This window comes from Somniosus microcephalus, chromosome 8, assembly GCF_052327205.1.
Source record: "Somniosus microcephalus isolate GS21.2 chromosome 8, FLI_Smic_1.0, whole genome shotgun sequence".
Classification (NCBI taxonomy): domain Eukaryota; kingdom Metazoa; phylum Chordata; class Chondrichthyes; order Squaliformes; family Somniosidae; genus Somniosus; species Somniosus microcephalus.
This window is the reverse complement of record NC_140994.1, coordinates 137,138,829-137,159,791: the sequence shown is the minus strand read 5'-3', so window position 1 is coordinate 137,159,791 and position 20,963 is coordinate 137,138,829. Positions and strand designations below refer to the sequence as shown.

The following is a 20,963-nucleotide window of genomic DNA, read 5'->3' as shown; positions in this document are numbered from 1 at the left end:
AAAGCGTCCTCTTTCAGAAGTGATCTAGATGTGGAGACTCCGTCTTTTATAAGAGGGCCTGGATGGCGAGAGACTCTCTTTAAAATGAGCATTCTTGGTGAGACTCCCCAGTTTTAAAGGGGTGCTGAAGGCAACAGTAACTCTTTGAAGAATTGGATTATCAAAGTAAATGATGAATATGTTCCGTGTTGGGATGGAATACCCTTACTGTAATGACCTGAGATATTCAGTGTAGGTCTGGTATACCCTGGTATAACCTTACTCTGTAATGATCTGAGATGTTCCATGTTAGACTGGTATAACCTTACTCAATAATGCTACCTCCACATTTATTAGGGAGAAGTGACGAGTCCAAGTAAGAATGCCAGCTGTTTTGAATTGGTCCACGTCTGATTAATTATGAGAAATCCTAATTTGCCTGAATTCCAACGGGTTATGTACGGATGTGGCTGTTCCTCAACAGAAAAGAGAGCCATGTTGTTTTGATAGCTGTGGCTGGAAGTGACTGTCCGTGGTGGCTGAGTGGGTACATTTGCCCATTGTGGTGGTTTAGTTGGTATGTGTTTGTTTTACTTGTGGTTCCAGTGAGTATGTGATCATTTTTCCCTATTGGCTGTGCATTTGTGAGCCAGTGCTTGGCGCAGTTTGTAGCAGGAGGGAAGGGAATGCATGTGATCCCTTGTGCTGTTGTTGGGCAGGGTGGTGCAGTGATCAATGCCTATTTTGTCCCTGGTGTGGTTTACATGCCTGATGTTTGGTGGTCTTCCAATGGATATTCAACTGGTCGCTGGCAGTTGGACGCAGTGGGTGGGTGTTGTGCCTCCTATCCACAGTAATTCCTTTGGTATGCATGCATCTGATTCCTGGCCATCTAGCTGAGGAAGGGGAAATTATGTACTCAATCCCTGCTGGTCTCAGGGCATTAAACGCCTACCCCAGCTAGTCTTGTACAGCCACCTTCTCAGTTTACCTGTTGACCCTTATAAATAGCAAATTGTGGACCCTCGAAATATTAACTGTATACATGGCCTTTTATAAAAGAAAGACTTGCTTTTATATGGTACCTTTCATGACCTCAGGATGTCACAAAGTGCTTTACAGCCAAAGAAGTACTTTTGAAGTGGAGTCACTGTTGTAATGTAGGAAACAGGACAGCCAATTTGTGCACAGCAAGGTCCCTAAACAGTAATGTGATAATGACCAAATAATCTTTTTTAGCAATGTTTGTTGAGGGATAAATATTGACCAGGACACAGGGAAAACTCACCTGCTCTTCTTCAAAGAGTGTGATGGGATCTTTTACGTACACCTGAAAGGGCAGACAGGGCTTCAGTTTACTGTCTCATCTGAAAGTCAGAACCAGAGACAATGCAGCACTCCCTCAGTACTGCACTGGAGTGTCAGTCTAGATTTTGTGCCCAAGTCTCTGGAATGGGGCTTGTACCCACAACCTTCTGACTCAGACACGAGAGTGCTACCCACTGAGCCATGGCTGACCCCTTTTCTGAGTATTCATCTCTGCACAAGATCTGTGGTGGAGCTTGGTTAACAAAGAATAAACCACTACTCGAAAGGGAGGCTGCTGACATTTGAATGTGATTCTGCTGGTAGCACCCTTACCTCTGAGTCAGATAGTTGGAAGTTCAAGCTCACACCAGGGCCGGGATTTTCCTTGCCGGGTCCAGGGCAGGCGATGTCGGTGGCGGGTTGCGGCCCCGCTGCTGGCTCCATCCCGCTGTCTAAAATCAATTTACGTTGATGGGGCTTGTTAAGCCCGCCCCACGTGTTACCCAGCCCAATTAGGAGAAACGGGTCTGGTGACGTCATTCACGATGCGTCATGAGCCGGTTTCCTTAAAGGGACCATGGCCAACTTTCTTTTTACATTTGTGCTGTCAGTGTTCTACAGCATTGAAGTGCTGCAAACGCTGACAATGACTGCACAGAGGCAGAGGGCTGCACCCAGGCTCTCCCATCACAGGGAGATCCTCTTCCCTTCCGTTGAGCAGAAGAGACCTCCCCAGGAGACCAAAACAGCCTGGTTACACCTTGCAGAGGAGGGCACAAGCAGGGATGTGGTCAGGAGGACCTGGGTGCAGTGGCGCAAACATTTCAATGATCTCCTTAGATCACAAAATGTTATTACAAAGCCACACTCAACCTCATCCTGCTGTGCCTCTCATCACATCCCCATCACTCTGCCTTCCCTACCCTACTCCTGCACATCCTTACACCAACTTACCTTGCACCTCCACCCATCCCTCTCTATCTACATCATCACATCCCCATCTCACTAGCCACCCCTCACACTCCTCATCCTAGTGCAATCATACCAACTAACAACACACAAGGGTAGGCACTTGGGTGTTTTATCCAATGTTTATGTAAAGTTTCTGTTAATGTGGTGTCAAACATAAAAATCTTTATTTTCAACACTTTCCGGTCTTGGAAAGGTTTGTGTGCACCTTTGGAAGTGGCTTAGTGTGTTGCAGTAAATGGTGAGACATAACGGTACCCCTTGCAATGGTGGTCAGTGTGAAAGGAATGGCTTGGTCATTGTAGGAATGCTTTATGGTGTTGGTGTGGGGTGGTGCCAACCTGGCGCATCATGTGGCAGCCATATGGGTGTACAGCGTAAAGTTAACTAAATCTGGTCATGATGAGGCCATCCCTGGCCTCCCGGGCAGCAATGTGATCGGATGCTGGTGCCCTCTGTCCTGTGCAGCATCAGGTGATTGCGGAGAAGGTTGGTGTTATTGTTGGTGCTGCTGGTGTGCCTGGTGCTGCTGGTGTTGGGGCTCATCGTGGTCCAATTCTGAGGACCAAGGTGAGACAGTATAAACGGCACCCATGCTGATGGAATAGATGGCAGGTGAAGTACAGATGACAGAAGCGATCTGTCAATGGTGAGAGAGGTATTGAGGTGAGACGAGATGGAGACTTGTAGAAAGACTTGCAGCATGCTGAATCTGTTGTGGAAATGCAGTGAGGAACAGCTTGTGGCTAAGGAAAGTGATCATCTGTCAGGTGGGAGCTTTTACTGTACATTTGAAGGTGTCAAGTAATCAGCTGGAGCCACGGGACTCCCGCCTCAGGTTGACAGACATGGTCACCGAACAGCGTGGTTCCCGTAGCCATGAAGTTAAAGTTAAAAAGCAGGGTAAAAAAGCCTGTTAGGTGTCTGGTAAGTGCATTATAATGAGTTTAATTGGGTCACCCACCGCTGCCTGTTGGGTCTGCTCAGCACTGACAGACCCGACATTGGGAAAGGCGTGCTGTGGCGGGTTGACAGCGGGTTCCCGACCCGCTGTCAAAAAAAAACACTTTCTTGCCTGATCCGCCACCCATCCCGCCCACTGACACCCCAGAAAATTCCAGCCCAGGACATGCGCACACACCCATACAGTAGTGAAGGAATGCTGCACTGTCAGAGGTGTAATCCTTCAGATGAGATGAGATCTGCCTGTTCTGGAAGCTCAGGTAGACTTAAAGATCCCATGGCACTATTCAAAGACGAGCAGGGAATTCTCCTGCTATCCTGGCCAACATTGCTCCCTCAACCAACACCACCAAAAGCAGATTCGCTAGTCTTTTGTCTAATTGCTCTTTGTGGAATCTTGCTCTGTGCAGAAAAGCTGCCTCATTTCTTACATAACTAAAGTCGCATCACTTACAAGGAATTCATTTTATGTGAAGCACGTTGAGGTATTTCTGATGGCTACAATAAGGTGCTATATTAATGTAAGTCTTAGAGTCTGTCTAAATCACCATCAATTTAGGCAGTTTATTCTTTTTAAAGTGGAGCTTTCTGAAAAATCTTCACTGAAGGCAGAAATCTAACAAATAAATGCACAATAAACTGGCCATAAGTTAAATTAGTGTGGCCACAATGTTTGATAGAAGCCTGTTGTTGTAGTAGTGGCGGGAACAGTTAATCCTCTGCTGACATAACCTGGACATGCTACATTGATGGTAAATGACAGTATTGTGTGGCCACATAATAATTCTGCGGCATTGAAAACTGCCATTGAGGCGTAAAATAGGTCAAAAGCCATACTGGCTTCAACGTGAAAAGAGCATGTACGTCTGGCTGATGAAAGATTATAATTTCGTTAAAGGGGCAGTGTCTTCATGAAAAAGTGTTTGGCAAATTTTCTTTTTTTCTGGTGAGGGAGGGAGAAGAGCCATACATTATTTTCACAATGATGGTGTTGCATGAATGTGACTCGACGTCATACAAAGGTGACTCAGTGATTTAATTTGAAAATGATTCACAGATGTCATATGACAGTGACACGATAGTGTCCCTGGAGATGACTCGATAATGTTGCATGAAAGTTGTCCCCTAAAAGCGGCTCGATTTGTGTCATCAAATTGTGTGCTGGTAAACTAATGGAGGGAAGTGGAAAGAAATTTACCAAATGCTTTTTATTGAAAAAGTTGCCCCTTTTGTTCTCTTTTCCCCCCCCCCACCTTGCGGCTCTCCTAAAGGCACTGACTCAGCGGGTAGTCCCATGGGATCGGCCAGTCCTCCAGTACCTCAGCCTAGTGACCGTTCTTCATGTGTGAGCCTACGCAGTAAAGGCAAACCCATTAGTTGATCGTGGAGCTGAGAATGATCCTGAAGTGCCCTAAATGATGTGTACTGAGATTAATTAACTCAGCATAAACTAGGAATTGAACCTGCTCAGTATGATTTATTGCAACGCTATAAAATACCTTTACCCATTAGGCCAAGGAGTTACTGGGAGCCACTGATCGTGTCCTTCAGTAATATTTGAAAAACTCACCTCCGAGGTAGTTTGTTGCAGCTGAAGAGCAGAAAAACAAACACAGACCACAACTTGAAAGCAAACAATTTTTTTAATTTAATCCAAAACCAATGACTGGTTTGGTTGGTGTTTGATCTAATTTAGCTGTATATTCTGTGAAAAGCCAGTCACTTGAAAGGCTTAAGCAGCAGGTTTAACTGCTTAGCTGAGCGGGATATGCTATTTGGCATCTGTGGCTGTCATTATGTCAGGGTGAATGCCATGAAATAAAGACAGAAATATTGGTTGCCTCCCCTTCATCCAGTGCCAAGCCACTGTCTCCATCTGTCTGAGTACATGGTGATTTATCATCAATTCCTACAACGGACTCCGTCTTAACAAGACAGTGGAACCTTTAAACTATCCGTGGGAATTGGAAATATTCACATTAAAAAGCGGGGAGCTTCTGTCAGAATTCTCACGTTAAAAATAGGAGGCTCTTCAAAACAATTCTTGTGTCTCTCCCCGGGGCTCTTTGCCCACTCACTTTGTATCGACTGTTTCGACAGAGAGGTGTAGACTTATCTGAGACTTCTAGTTTGTTGATGTCGGTTAACTTAGCTGTCTTTCCTGTTGTTCTGCCTCCCACATCTGTGTAAGATCATGACACACAAATAGCACTGCAGTCAAACAGCAAAGTTATAAGACACTGTGCTGCAGTTAAGCTGGAAATCTCCAACTCTCCAAGGGTTTTGCTTTTTGCTGGGTGTTAGAAGTTTCGGGTCTGCTTTAGATAGTCTCTTGGGTCCAGTGGCGCTGGTCACTGCCGTAAAGGGTCCTAGCGCCTTACATTAATGAGTGCAAATACTGCCCAACATCTGACAATGCGACAGCATAACCTGAGAGAGCAACAATAGGACCCCCTTGTGATCGGAACTGGATTTTGTGTCTTTCTCACATACCCTCATCTGCATTCTCCAATCTTTAAAAGGCAGACTGAAACACTTGGTGAGATGAGGCCAGATTTGAATCGTTAAGCTGATTCTTTTCACACGCAGCACACAGTTGCATTGCAGCAACTCGCCAAGGCTTCTTCAGCACCTCCCAAACCCGCGACCTCCACCACCTAGAAGGACAAGGGCAGCAGGTTTCCCTCTAAGTCACACGCCATCCCGATTTGAACATATATTGGCCCAGATATTCCGATCCCTACGGGTGGGTATGCGCTGTGTACACACCCATAGGGACATCGGAAATGCCGGTTTCAGGCATGCATTGCATGCGCTGAAAACCGGCATCTCCGATCTGTTAAGAATGCTCTTGACAGATCGGACGCCTGCCCTGGAGAAGGGCCTCTGCGGGCGGATAGTTCTGCTTTTTGGAGACACTCCGCCCGCAGAAAACCCTTACAATTCTTACGCCTGGTAAAGAGTTCAAAAAAGTTAAAAAAAAAAAATTTCACTGATTTATCATTTAAAAATACTTCAAAAAAGGTGTTTATTTTTAGCCCCGTAATTTAATTCTTTTTTTCAAAAAAATAAAATTTTTGTTTAAAATACTTAATTTATTGTAATTTCATGTCATTTAAAAAATGTGATTTAAAATTTTTTTTATTTGAAGTTTTACTATGTTCCTTCATTGATCTTCATTCATATATTTGACAGGTCTTCCTGCCAAATGTTTGAAGGGAGATTCCCTTCTTTGATTGGCTCCCCATGACCCACGTGATCCCAGGGAGGCTGCGAACTACATGCGCCCCTGGGATACGTGCACCCTGCGCACTTCAAGTTCGGTGAGGCCCAGGAGCGGAAGCGTGTGCGTCCCGGGAGTCCTCGGGTAAGGGTGCAGATTTTTCCAGATCGCAGGTCTCCGCCCGCAGGAGGCCTGCGATCGGAAAATACGGGCCATTACCTTTCCTTCATCGTCGCTGGGTCAAAATCCTGGAACTCCATCCCTAACAGCGCTGTGGGAGTACCTTCACCACACGGACTGCAGCAGTTCAAGAAGGAGGCTCATCACCACCTTCTCAAGGGCAATTAGAGATGGGCAATAAATGCTGGCCTTGCCAGCGATGTCCATATGCAGAATAACAGTCAAAATAAACTCCCCTTAATCTCACTTCTCTCCATAGGGAAAAAAATAATAAGCCATGTGTCCTGTCCATTTTGTGGCCTGTCTTGTGTGTTTTGTTGGCATCATCTGAAAAATGGAGGCTCTTCAACTGCAAATCCTGCTTTTAGCTGCAGGGCCCAGGCCTACATCTTGCACTCTCTTGTTTAAAACCCAACTGCGCATGTGTCCCTTCTATGCGCTGTGACGCTGACACCCCCCCTGGTAGTGACTCGCCAGCTGGCTTATGACTACCTCTCCTTCCCCCCCCCCCCCACTTTGGGATGTGAGTTTATTGAGGACATCTGCTGCCATTCTCAAGTTGCTGTCCTGGTTATTGGGCCTGGGTAGGGGTGAGACAGTTAGCTCTCATTGCATCGGTTGCCTGTTTGGTTTTAATGCACATGCTCGATGCAGACAGCCTTTTCAAACCTGTGTGAATTCATTTTGTTTTAAAATACAACCTTAATCCCTGAATTATTTCCTGTGAAGAAATGTTTTTACTAAAATACTAACATCCTGGTACCTTTCCCAATTAACCCTTCTCCGTTGGTGTTCTACCTCAGGGGTAGGTTTTACAGATTAGCGCTTTACGTGATAGGAGTGAACATCAGGAATTCAGTCGTGGATGTCAGCACAGCCCCATATCCGCTCGTCTTGTGTGAAGCTCTGCTCTGGGAGCACTGATTGATGAAAGCTATCCCGGCTCTCTCCATTGCCTGCATTCCATAGTGTAACAGATTTGTGAGCCTGCGATTCCACTGTAAAGGAGCTGGGTTTAGCAGGGAACAGGCCCCCCACGCATTTGCTTTCTGTGGGACTCTGTAAAAAGGGGGCCCCAGCCCACCTACAGACACTGGTTCTGCAGTCTGAATAAAGAGGGAAAGCCCAAGACGAGATGCATTATAACCATGCAAGCGTAAGATGGTGAGTGCCGGCAGTGAGTCGGACCGTGGACAGCAAACAGCTGAGCCCAATCCCATCCTCACCAAACTGTCCGCCCTTCTGCGGTGATCGCTGGCGGGCAATATTTGAACGATGCCACATGCAAGACGTCATTAAACATTTCACTGCCATTTGTGACCTCATGTTGCCAAGCCGTCTGTGGCCAGTTCTCCTGCCGACACTCACCCATGAAGTGGAACCATCTGGCAGAATAAAAGACAGAATAGGGCTCAACATGAGCTGTGTTTGCACTCTGCCCAGCACCTTGCGACTGACTGTATATCATCTGCGTAGGATCACTCCACGTAAATAGTATTACAGTCAAGCAACAAGGAGATAAAGGCACTGCATTGCAATGATATAGAAACTGGCAGCTGCCTCATGGGGTGTGCTGCTTCAGTCTCTCATTCCTCACTGTTGTTGTCATTAGGTGTTGGAATTTGAACTGATGATATGTATTTTGAGGTCCTGCTTTCTTGGAGAATTGTTATGGAAAAGGCTAATAGAGTTTACTGACCTTTGGCGAGTTTGTGTGTGCGTGCCTGATATTTAGCTTGCCTGGTCCAAACAGAAACAGCTCACTCTAACTTCAAAGGGAGAAACTCCTGGCGTGTGCAGTAATGCAATAGCGTGAAGCAGTTACCTGTGCACCTGCCTCTTCCCACTCACCATATAGCCCTGCTCCCAGCTCTGGGGTTTAATCCTTACCCCAGCCTCTTCCCAGCTGTTCCCAGCAGGCAGGATTAATCCTCTTCTAGACCTCGCCATGCAGCCACTGAAAGGCTCTTTGCCATTGGCACCGAGCCAAAGCGAGAGCGATGTCAGTTTGTAAAATGAAACAACATAGTTGCCACTTACTGAGGGCGGAGCAGAAACAATCAGCGTGGCTTCCATTCCCCCACTTTATCCTGACCAACAAGTACACTGAAAGAAAGGAAAACCTTACATTTATGTAACACCTTTCCCGACCTCAGGACATCCCAAAGCACTATAGAAATTTACAGCACAGAAGGAGGCCATTCGGCCCGTTGTATCTGTGCCGGCCAACAAAGAGCGATCCACCCTAATCCCACTTTCCAGCTCTTGGTCCGTATCCTTGTAGGTTACAGCACTTCAAGTGCATATCCAAGAACTTTTTAAATGCAATGAGGTTTTCTGTCTCTACCACCCTGTCAGGCAGTGAGTTCCAGACCCCCACCACCCTCTGGGTGAAAAAAATTCTCCTCAACTCCCCTCTAATCCTTCTACCAATTACCTTAAATCTATGTCCCCTGGTTATTGACCTCTCTGCTAAGGGAAGTAGGTGCTTCCCATCCACTCTCACGAGGCCCCTCATAATTTTATACACCTCAATCAAGTCTCCCCTCAGCCTCCTCTGTTCCAAAGAAAACAACCCCAGCCTATCCAATCTTTCCTCATAGCTAAAATTCTCCAGTCCTGGCAACATCCTCATAAATCCCTTTTGTACCCTCTCTAGTGCAATCACATCTTTCCTGTAATGTGGTGACCAGAACTGCACGCAGTATTCTAGCTGTGGCTAACTTGTGTTTTATACAATTCAAGCATAATCTCCCAGCTCTTATATTCTATGCATCGGCTAATAAAGGCAAGTATCCCATATGCCTTCTTAACCACCTTAACTACCTGTCCTGCTACCTTCAGGGATCTGTGGACATACACTCCAAGGTCTATCTATTCCTCTACACTTCTCAGTATCCTACCACTTATTGTGTATTCCCTTACCTTGGGAGTTACAGCCAATTTTTGAAGTGTAGCCACTGTTGTAGGAAATGTCAGTTTGCGCACAGCAAGGTCCGACAAATAGCAATGAGATAATGACCTAATCATCTGTTTTTAGTGATGTTGCTGGCCTATCTGCCTCTTCCTCCTCACCAGTCACCCAGCGCTGTGTAGATGTTTCTGTAAGGTGCTTCATTCTGGTTTTTTTCCCTTCCTGTGTTCAGTGTGGAGACGATCAATGATGGGCACTTTCACACCATCGAGCTGATGATGATGAACCAATCACTGAGTCTGGTGGTGGACAAAGGAACGCCCAGGAGTCTCGGGAAGCTGCACAAACAACCAACTCTGAGCCTGAACTCCCCGCTGTATATTGGAGGTGGGTTTCTTTGTCATTTTCTCTGTCTTTTTATCTCCTACAGCCACAAGGGGTAGCAGTTGAGCACAGAGCCGCTAACTGTCAGTCACTCAGTTTGGTTTCAAACAGCAATCCATTTAGATGCCCGTTCGCACTTTAATGATATAGCACAGCTCTATCGATCCCGCTGATAGCGAAGTGGTAATTGGCCATCCAGTGTGGAACTCAGCTATATAGAGCGGGAAGGTACTGAGTTCAGTTCCTAAGCTGTGTTGTTTTAAGTGGTTCTCGGCTGGGACAGTGGTAGGGCACAGCAATGGGCGCCTGTGCCCTGGATTGGGGAGGTGAGAAATCCGGCAGGGTTCCTTCTTCTGAGCGCTGTGCAGTGACCCCTGCTGGAAGATGCACCCGCGTGGATCTCTGGTGAGGGCAGGGTGGGGTTCAGGGATCGAATAGGCTGCTGACACCCCACTATCTAGACTCCCACATGGACAATGGTGATTTACGCAAAGTGGTCGAGGAAGGTGCCCGTGGAGCACCATCATCAAACACAAAAGCCACGCCTATTAATCCTTTGGCGCTGTGAGCAGCAGACTTTCCAACTTGGGCAACACAGGTTTCACCCTTTACTGAACAAAGCCATGGGAGTTCTCTAATCCTGTCAAGGGATCAGAAACAGACCTGGTTCTCAGCAGTCGGTGCACAGGTCCTTTCCTGTAGTTCTTTGCTGTTGTTTCTGTATGTGCGAGATTGAACGAGGTAGAATGAATCTCATTCATTGCTCTCAGTATGTTCTCATTTGCTTCTGTTCAGAGAATGTTTAAACCAAGGTCGCAATATTTATAACTTCCTGTTTCTGATATTTTGCTTTCATCCTCTTCTCTCATTCTTTGCACACAATCTACAGCACAGAAACAACTGGTCTGTGCTGGTGTTTCTTCCTTTGCATGGCTCATTTTTCGCTTTCGCTTTGCTTTTTCTGTGTTTTTTCCCCTTCAGTTTTCCTTCTTTACCATTCATGTGATCATAATGGAGTTGATACTGCTCCGGGAAAGCAGCCAACTTTTTGCACGTAGCCATCCTGTTGTGCAGTGTAGAATAACCTGTTCGCGTGACCAAGCATGACAAGGGCTCATTTCACGTTCACATGTGTGTGAGTAGACTGTTTTGCACTCGTGCAATTGGCCACTCATTCCCACCTGCAGGATTTTGCCCATTAGCCTTTTTTACAGACGTGCTTAAAATGTCAGACTTTCCCAGCCCGTTTTTCAAATTGCCCAATTATCATCTGCTCTCCTCCAAACTCGACAGTCTGCTTCAAGAAAGCAAGAACTTACATTTATATTAACGCCTTTCATGACCTCAGGACGTCCCAAAGAGCTTTACAGCCAATGAACTACTTTTGAAGTGTAGTCACTGTCGTAGTGTAGCAAATGAGGTAATGACCAGATAATCTGTTTTTAATGATGATGGTATGAAGGATAAATATTGGCCAGGAGACCGGGGAGAACTCCCCTTCTGTTCTTTGAAATAGTTCACCTGAGAGGGTAGATGGGGCCTCGGTTTAACGTCTCATTCAAAAGACAGCACCTCCGACAGTGCAGCACTCCCTCAGCACTGCACTGGAGTGTCAGCCTGGATTATGTGCTCAAGTCTCTGGAGTGGGGCTGGAACCTAAAACCTGCTGACTCAGAGGCAACTGAGCCAAGCCCGACATCTAAACTAAGCCGATAGCAAAATACTGCAGATGCTGGAAATCCGAAATAACAACAGAAAGTGCTGGAAAAACTCAGCAGGCCAGGCAACATCCGTGGAGAGAAATTAGAGTCAACGTTTCGGGTCTAACCCTTTTTCAAAACTGGAAAGGAAATGAAATAGATCGAAAGGCCGGGCTGGGAGAGAACAAAAGAGAAGAGACATTAAGAGGTATTCAAAACGAGACGAGATGGTGATAGGACTAGTGGAGACAAAAGATGGCTCAGATTAGGTGTGAAATGTTCTGGTAGAATGAGAGACAGCTGCCATGTGGGAGAGAGAAAAAAAGGAAAGGCGGGGGGAGGGAAAAACCAAAACAAAGGGGTGGATAAAAAATATAAGTAAAAATGTAATAGGGGCCGAGGTTATGATCTGAAATTGTTGAACTCGATATTGAGTCCGGAAGGCTGTAAAGTACCTAATCGGAAGATGAGGTGCTGTTCCTCGAGTTTACGTTGAGCTTCCATGGAACAATGCAAGAGGCCAAGGACAGTGAGGTCTGAGTGGGAATGGGGCGGTGAATTAAAATGACAGGCGACCGGAAGCTCGGGGTCACCCTTACGGACTGAACGGAGGTGTTCTGCAAAGTGGTCACCCAACCTGTGTTTGGCCTCCCCAATGTAGAGGAGACCACATCGTGAGCAGCGAGTACAGTATACTAGATTGCAAGAAGTACAAGTAAATCGCTGTTTCACCTGGAAGGGGTGTTTGGGGCCCTGGACAGTAGGAAGGGGGGAGGTATAGGGGCAGGTGTTACATCTCCTGCGCTTGCACGGGAAGGTGCCAGGCGAAGGGGAAGGGGTGCTGGGGGTGATAGAGGAGTGGACTAGGGTGTCTCGGAGGGAGCGGTCCCTACGGAATGCTGAAAGGGGAGGGAAGGGGAAGATGTGTTTGGTGGTGGGATCACTTTGGAGGTGGCGGAAATGGCGGAGGATGATCCGTTTAATGTGGAGGCTGGTGGGGTGAAAGGCGAGGACAAGGGGAACCCTATCGTGGTTCCGGGAGGGAGGGGCAGGGGTGAGGGCAGAAGTGCGGGAGATAGAACAGATACGGTCGAGGGCCATGTAATTTCTCTCCACGGATGTTGCCTGGCCTGCTGAGTTTTTCCAGCATTTTCTGTTGTTATCTAAACTAAGCCGTCTGGTTCAAAAAGCGGACGGATGGTGACTTCAGTTCCTCCTCTTTGATTGTGCCAATTGTTTGTCGTTAAAGGAATCCCCCCAGTCTCGGGGGTCGCGGGACTCCGCCAGGGACCCGAACGGAATCTCAACGGCTTCCACGGCTGCATTCACAACGTGAGAATCAATAACGAGCTGCAGGACTTCAAGAGCTTGCCACAGATGCCCCTTGGCGTCTCTCCAGGGTGTAGGTCGTGCAATATCTGCAGACACGGTGTGTGTCGCTCCGTCGATCAGTCCAGCATAACGTGCAGCTGCCATGCTGGCTGGACAGGGCCTCTGTGTGATCAGGAAATCAGTGACCTCTGTACCAACAACAAGTAAGTAAAGCGTTTTATGGGCCCACCACAAGCATGCAAAGAGATGAATTTTCACAAGTGGCGTGGGATACTAGCATACAAACACAATGGTTCGGTTAATTCCTCATTAAAATAGTGAAGAAATGAATTTGTACGCTTGTTCCCCACTTCAAGTTCTTTATCTCACTTTAGCTAGAAGCATGTTTTTAAAAATTATGCAGTCCTACCATTTGGCCAACAGATGGGGATGTTGCCGTCTGTACGTCAATTTTTTTTTGAACGAGCAGGTTGATAGACAACAGCGCCATCTGCTGTGAGCACACTGCTGCCCCCTTTAAAGAGGAAAATCACACAATCTACCAGAGAAAAGGGCCCCAGCCTGCTCAATATTTCCTGATAGTTGCATTCTCTTAGTTCTGGTAACATTCTTTTACATTTTTTCTGCACTTTCTTCAATGCTTTCAATATCTTTTAGTAGTATGGAGACCAGAACTGCAGACAATGTCAACCCAAGAACCCCACCCACCCGCCCCTTCAACCACCATCTGCCCCACCTGTGACAGAGACTGTAGGTCCTGCATTGGACTCATCAGTCACCTGCAAACTCATTTTTAATGTGGAAGCAAGTCATCCTCGGTTCCGAGGGACTGCCTAAGAGAGAGAGACAATGCTCCAAGTGTGGTCTAACAGATTAACATTACTTCCCTGCTTTTGTATTCTGTTCCTCTAGAATACAAAGTACTTTGTTTGCATTATTTATGGCCTTATCAACTTGTGTTGCTACTTGAAGAGATTTGTTTATCTGTATTCCCAGAACTATTTTCTCCTCCATCCCATTTCATTTCTTACCTTCCAAGTAATAAGTGGTCGCCTTATTCCTGCTACCAAAATAAACCACCTCATACTTCACTACTGTATATTGAATTTCATTTGCCATTTATCCACCCACTCTGAAAGCTTGCTTATAGCTTCCTCCACATTATTAGCTATACCTGTCAATTTGGTATCATCTGCAAATTTTGACACCATACCTCCAATGTCTGAATCCAAATCATTTATGTTATTGGAGGACAGTAGTGATCCCAGCATGGATCTTTGCAAGACACCACTTCTCACTTTATATACCAGTCTGCGAAACTTCACTTATCTCCTACCCTCCATTTTGTAGCCATTTGTCAATCCACATTTTATGCCAGTTGAATAACATTGTGGTCTCCTCATTTCTCAATTAGATCAGTTTTAGTAGGGTGCGAGAATGCTGTCAGATATTTTTTGCAGGGACCCTTGCTTTCCAGATCACAATTGGCATCTTTCGTTGTGTCCCTTCCCAGGTGTGTTCATGGGACGTGCGTAGCATCTGACTTCATGTACCACTGCGTGTGCAACGAAGGTTACATCGGCAGGCTCTGTGACAAGGACCAGCTGATGGACAGCTGCCAGAATCTGAAGTGTGATCACGGTCGCTGTAAAATCTCTGGCCAAGGGGAGCCTTACTGCGAGTGTGATAACAACTTCACGGGAGAAACCTGCGAAACAGGTAAGGAAAGAAATTATTTTCTGAATTGACCTGAACACCACTTTATGTTAATGACAACTTTTTATTGCTAACATTAGCAAAACAGCAGTAAACATATAGAACCTGTGGAATTCTCTACCACAGAAGGCAGTGGAGGCCAATTCATTAAATATATTCAAGAAGGAGTTGGATATATTTCTTAAGGCTAAAGGGATCAAGGGATATGGGGAGAGGCCGGAACGGGGTACTGAATTTGGATGATCAGCCATGATCTCATTGAATGGCGGAGCAGGCTCGAGGGGCCAAATGGCCTACTCCTGCTCCTATCTTCTATGTTTCTATGAATCATAGATTCATAGAAATTTACAGCACAGAAGGAGGCCATTTGGCCCATCATGTCTGTGCCAGCCTAATCCAACTTTCCAGCTCTTGGTCCATAGCCTTGTAGGTTACAGTACTTCAAGTGCATATCCACATACTTTTTAAATGCGATGAGGGTTTCTACCTCTACCACCCTTTCAGGCAGTGAGTTCCAGACCCCCACCACCCTCTGGGTGAAAAAAGTTCTCCTCAACTCCCCTCTAATCCTTCTACCAATTACTTTAAATCTGTGTCCCCTGGTTATTGATCTCTCTAAGGGAAATAGGTCCTTCCTATCCACTCTATCTAGGCCCCTCATAATTTTATACACCTCAATTAAATCTCCCCTCAACCTCCTCTGTTCCAAAGAAAACAACCCCAGCCTATCCAATCTTTCCTTATAACTAAAATTCTCCAGTCCTGGCAACATCCTCATAAATCTCCTCTGTACCCTCTCTAGTGCAATCACATCGTCCCTGTAATGTGTTGACCAGAACTGTACGCAGTACTCCAGCTGTGGTCTAACTAGTGTTTCATACAGTTCTGGCATAAACCTCCCTGCTCTTGCCTTTATTAGCTGAGGCACAGAATACAAGTATTCCGTGTGCCTTCTTAACCACCTTATCTACCTGTCCTGCTACCTTCAGGGATCTGTGGACATGCACTCCAAGGTCCCTCTGATCTTCTGCACTTCTCAGTATCCTACCATTTAATGTGTATTTCCTTTCCTTGTTAGCCCTCCCCAAATGCATTACCTCACACTTCTCCGAATTGAATTCCATTTGCCACCTTTCTGCCTACCTGACCAGTCTACAGCTTTCTTCCTCACTGTCAACTACACGACCAATTTTTGTAACATCTGCAAACTTCTTAATCATGGCCTCTACATTGAAATCTAAATCATTGATATATACCACAAAAAGCAAGTGACCTAGTACTGAGCCCTGTGGAACCCCACTGGAAATAGTCTTCCAGTCACAATAACACCCGTTAACCATTACCCTTTGCTTCCTTCCACTGTGCCAATTTTGGATCCAACCTGCCACTTTCCTTGGATCCCATGGGCTTTTGCTTTTCTGACCAACCTGCCATGTGGGACCTTGTCAAAGTTCTTGCTAAAGTCCATGTAGACTACATCAAATGCGCTACCCTTATCGATCCTCCTTGTTACCTCCTTTAAAAAATGCAATCAAGTTAGACATGACCTTCCCTTAATAAATCCATGCTGACTGTCCTTGATAAATCCACGCCTTTCTAAATGACGATTTATACTGTCCCTCAGAATTTTTTCCAATAATTTGCCCACCACTGAGGTTAGGCTAACTGGCCTGTAATTACTCGGTCTATTGCTTTCTCCCAACAAAATACCACAAAACCATAACTTTTCTGAATGAACTGTAAACTGGGTTGGTAATTAAGGGAAGAGGATAATGGTAAATAGGTCTAATAATTGGTGGGGTAATACTTGGGTACATTGCCTGAGCCCCACTCACAGTGGGGAGCTTCAGTGAAGGGGAGCCCCAGTCCTGTAACCCACACTCCCTTTGAGGATGATAGCCCATCGAGAGTGCGGGGTCAGTGGATTCACATTGTGTGTTGCCCAGTTCTTAATGGCCTTTTCCACCTTTGCTGACAGACACCCATTGTTCCACATGCTTTGCCTTGTATTTATTGATGTATAAAAATTCACCTGCCATTCATCTTTATTTGCCCAGATCCCTTTAGATGTATCTAAATATAAAATGTACAAGAATGATAACAGAACTGAGAGGTTATAACTATCAGGAAAGACTGAACAGGCCGGGGCTCGTTTCTCTCGGAAAGAGAAGACTGAGGGGTGACCTGATAGAGGTCTTCAAAATGATGACTGGGTTTGATAGGGTGGACGCTGTGGGGGAGTCCAAAACTAGGGGTTATATATAGGATAGTCACTAATAAATCCAATAAGGAATTCTGGAAAAACTTCTTTCCCAAAGGGTAGTTAGAATGTGGAACTTGCTACCACATGGAATAGCTGAGGTGAATAGCATAGATCCATTTAAGGGGAAGATGGATAAGTACATTAGGGAGAAAGGAAAAAAAGGATATGCTGATAGGGTGAGATGAAGTAGGGTGGGAGAAGGCTCGTGTGGAGCATAAACACCGGCATACACCTGTTGGGCCGAATGGCCACTTTCTGTGCTGTAAATTCTATATAATAAAGGTATCATTCTAAATGAGGGTGACCACCCTTAAGCCTGTGCAGTCCAGTCTATGAAGCCCAGGATTGTATCCAGGCTCATAATTCTTACCCATTGATTGGTTCTGTTTGAATCCCATGGGCTTGCAGGTTTGGAAAGAGCTGTGTGGTATATTTACCAATGTTGTCTCAGTAGTGGATAAATTCTAAACCCAGATCAAGCTCAGTTAGCATCCGCAACCTGAGATGGATGCAAATGAATAGAAATGCAGATTTAAACTTTAAATATGACTCGCAAGGCTCTGTGGTGTAAACCTAAGTAGCCCTTCAAAGGCAAAAAGGTAGGAGAGTGCAACTGGGATTTTGCACTCCAGCAGAATCATGGTGCATGCTCACAGGACAGGAGTCGAGCCATTCCAGACCCTGGCCCGTTTTCCTGTCATAGTGTGGTGTAGCCAACAACCTCTCGGGCAGACAAAGAGGGTGAGGGTTATTTTTCTCCCCCATATTGTGGGCTTGGGGATTAAATTTAAATGCCGCCTTCACTGTGCTTAGCAACTCTTGTGTCCGGCATCACTAAGGTGCAAGCGGCATACGCTGGCCTATTTTTGGTAATTGGCGCCTGTTGTCAATTCTGGTGGAAGATGTCAGAAGTCATGGCAGGGGTGCGGAGAGCCAGCAGAGCGGCTCCTGAAGAATTTCCTAGCCCTTCCTACCAAGTTAGGCCAGGGAACTGACATACCTCGAGCGTGAAACCCTGACCTGCTGCACTGAAGCAACTATAAGATGTCTGTCAGGAGCAGTGGAATCCTGCCGCAGTATTTGGTCTTTTGGTTCCATCACCACTGCAGTTGGGACAGGGGTGGTTGTGAGCTGTGCATCCAATTGGAAATGCCGTCATAACCGAAGCTGACTAAAAAGTACTAGAATTGGAACAAGCCGTTCAAATACTAAAACATGTGAACAACAACATACAGGAGAAGGCCCACTGGTCCATCCAGCCTGTTCCAGACAACTGCCATGCCTTGTGCATCACAATATATACACTCCCCACCCCAAAACCCTGTGATCTCCTGGGAGAGGCGAAAAACCAGATAAAAACCCAGGCCAATTAGCAAGAAAAAAAATTTGAAAAATTTCTCTCCGACCTCCTTGGGTGATTAAAACTAGGAGATCACTCTGGCAGCATATGCATTCTATGCAGTACCTCCCCTTATGTATGAGGTGATCTCCACCCCAGCCAGAAATGAGTCCAGCTCCCGCTTGAGAATTCAGCGAATCAGCGTTCACCGCATGAGTCGGCAGCCTGTTCCACAGGTCCGCTATTCTCTGGGAAAGGAACCATCTCCTAACAACTAACCTAGTTCTTCCCTTTACATAGCTTAAGATTATGACCCCTGTTCTTCCCTAACCTACTTAGTTGAAACAAACCGTCTACACAAACACAATATAGATGCGGACTTCTCTTTTGTTTTGCAGAGCTCCTTTGTCAAAAGGAAATGGTCCGGGATGTCTACCGCAAGCAGCAAGGCTACGCCTCGTGTCAGACCACGGTTAAAGTGCCCCGACTGGAATGCAAGGGGAGCTGCGGCAATGGTGAGTGCTGCGTGCCACTGCGTAGCAAGCGACGGAAATATGTCTTCCAGTGTACGGATGGCTCCTCGTTCGTGGAAGACGTGGAACGGGTTGTTGACTGCGGCTGCGGGAGTTGTTCCTCGTAGGGACCTGAAGCGTGAAGTGAAGACTTAACAACAGCATGCGCCTGCGACATGTGTTGGACCCTTTAACTCTCATAGTGGACCAAAAGAAATGGAAATATATTGTAAGATAACAAATAGAACCTATTTTTATTATTAAAAAAGGACTATTTTCTTCAGTTATTACTAAATATATCACATCGCCTGGGTATATATATCATACTGTGTTCTCTTTGCAAGAATTTTTTTAAACCATTTTATTAACCTAACAGAGGAATTCTGGGAAAGCTTGCCCAATTGGTTGTTGTGAAAGTGTTTGAAGGGCCTGTTATATTACTTTCCAAATTGACTGTCAAAGGCTGCCCTGCATTTCTAGCTTAGGAAGTTCTGAGCTTTTGAAGAAGTTGAAACATTGCAGCATTCAAAACGTAAAGAGGAACATCGCTAAACACCGGTTGACTCTTGATTTTACTGCGGCCTCGATTACCAGTGCTGGTCTCTGTGTTAAAGCACCAAATGGACTGATCCACTTTTGTGTTACAATCAATACAGTGTAATCCATACTCTTCAGATACCCAATGTTAACAATAACAGTGTAGCGTACACTGCAGATACCCAATGACACACCAATAACATGAACATGTTGTAAAGTACACTGCAGATACCCAATAACATGAACACAATGTAGCATGCATTGCAGATTCCCAACAACACACCAATAGCATTGGCACAGTGTAAAATACAATACAGGTACCCAATTCCACACCATCGTGAACACAGTGTAGAGCATATTGTAGATACCCAATACCATATTCCTACTGTGTTTATTCCACTTCTAAGATCCAGTACTATTGTTGCAGTGTAGAGCACAATGCAGCTATCCAGTATCTTATTTGGTCTCAGAACACCAGAGTTTATGCTGAAAATCTCCAGGACCATATATTCAAAGCAGGACTAACCAGGAAATAAGGAACATAAACACAAATAGGACTGTATTGGCAGCGTATATGGCCCGTAGGCTACAGTTTGCACACTCCTGTATTAGGGTCCATCTCTGTACAAGCTCAAACACCACCTGAGAGATGTTTACTAGCTCTCCCAATACCGTTTAATCATCAGCTTTTTATCTCTGACATGCGTGATTAAATGTCTAGACCTCGAGCCTCCTGTCACATCTCAGATGGTCCTTAAGCAGATGGTAATGCTCTTTTATCCATTAGACAGTGTTACCAGACATTAGATCACACCATTGGGGAAACATATAAAACTCTTAATTCTGATAACCATAATGCACACACTACACAATATCCGCAGATAAATTGGGTTTGAATTCTTCAACACTACACACTGAAGCAATGTAGAACTGGACTATACTGTGTGATGTCTGAGGTATTTATTGATTTTTTTTGTCTGACATTGCCCTTCCCCCAAGGTGTCTAGTATCTAAAATGTCTCCCATGTGCCAACCCCTCTTCCTATTATCTGCTCTTGAGAATTTGGGTATCTGACATTTAAGCTTTCAGGAGATGAAGATTTATTTTTTGTCCATTACAATTCGACTGTTTGAGCCAATGATTTAGAAAACATTGAGCATAAATATTTAAGGAGGAAGAGGTGCACTCTGGGAAGCACATTGAATAATGTGGTTTGATGTATGTACACAGGAAGTGATGGATGACAAACAGGTGTTGAATGTTATTTTTTTTAAGAGTTTGATAAGAAAATAGATGACCAGTTAGGTACAAGAAAGAATGATTAAAGTGGGAAAAATTCCTTTTCTGTTTCCCCCATGTATTTTTGTTCTCTTACTGGATTCCGGTTTATACATAACCTTCCTGTAAATGGAAGAACAAACCAGTTGACTGAATTCTAGACTTCTCCATGGCTTTGATTGCAGTGGTGGTCCATGATCAGCCAACGGGGAGATCATTACTTTCAGGGCCCGAAGCTCTGTCAGTTGATTACCACTGACATGAGGTAAGACATCACAACCCTCCTACCGCCGATTATTACTCACGTGGAGTGCCAGCTGTCACGGGGAGAGTTGAGCGAGTGGAACTGTGGATTTCTCCACTCC

General features: G+C 45.5%; 1 protein-coding gene across 1 annotated transcript in view; it reads left to right on the top strand.

Moving 5' to 3' along the window:
* The window catches only part of LOC147113814 (slit homolog 3 protein-like), a 714,603-nt gene extending 693,944 nt beyond the window's left edge, over positions 1 to 20,659 (top strand). Inside the window, exons 33-36 of the mRNA XM_085995157.1 lie at positions 9,769 to 9,923; positions 12,870 to 13,155; positions 14,466 to 14,671; positions 18,669 to 20,659. Coding sequence (XP_085851283.1) covers positions 9,769 to 9,923; positions 12,870 to 13,155; positions 14,466 to 14,671; positions 18,669 to 18,910 — 889 coding nt within the window. The 3' untranslated portion in view covers positions 18,911 to 20,659. The remainder of the gene's footprint in view (positions 1 to 9,768; positions 9,924 to 12,869; positions 13,156 to 14,465; positions 14,672 to 18,668) is intronic.
* The last annotated feature ends 304 nt before the right edge of the window (positions 20,660 to 20,963 follow it).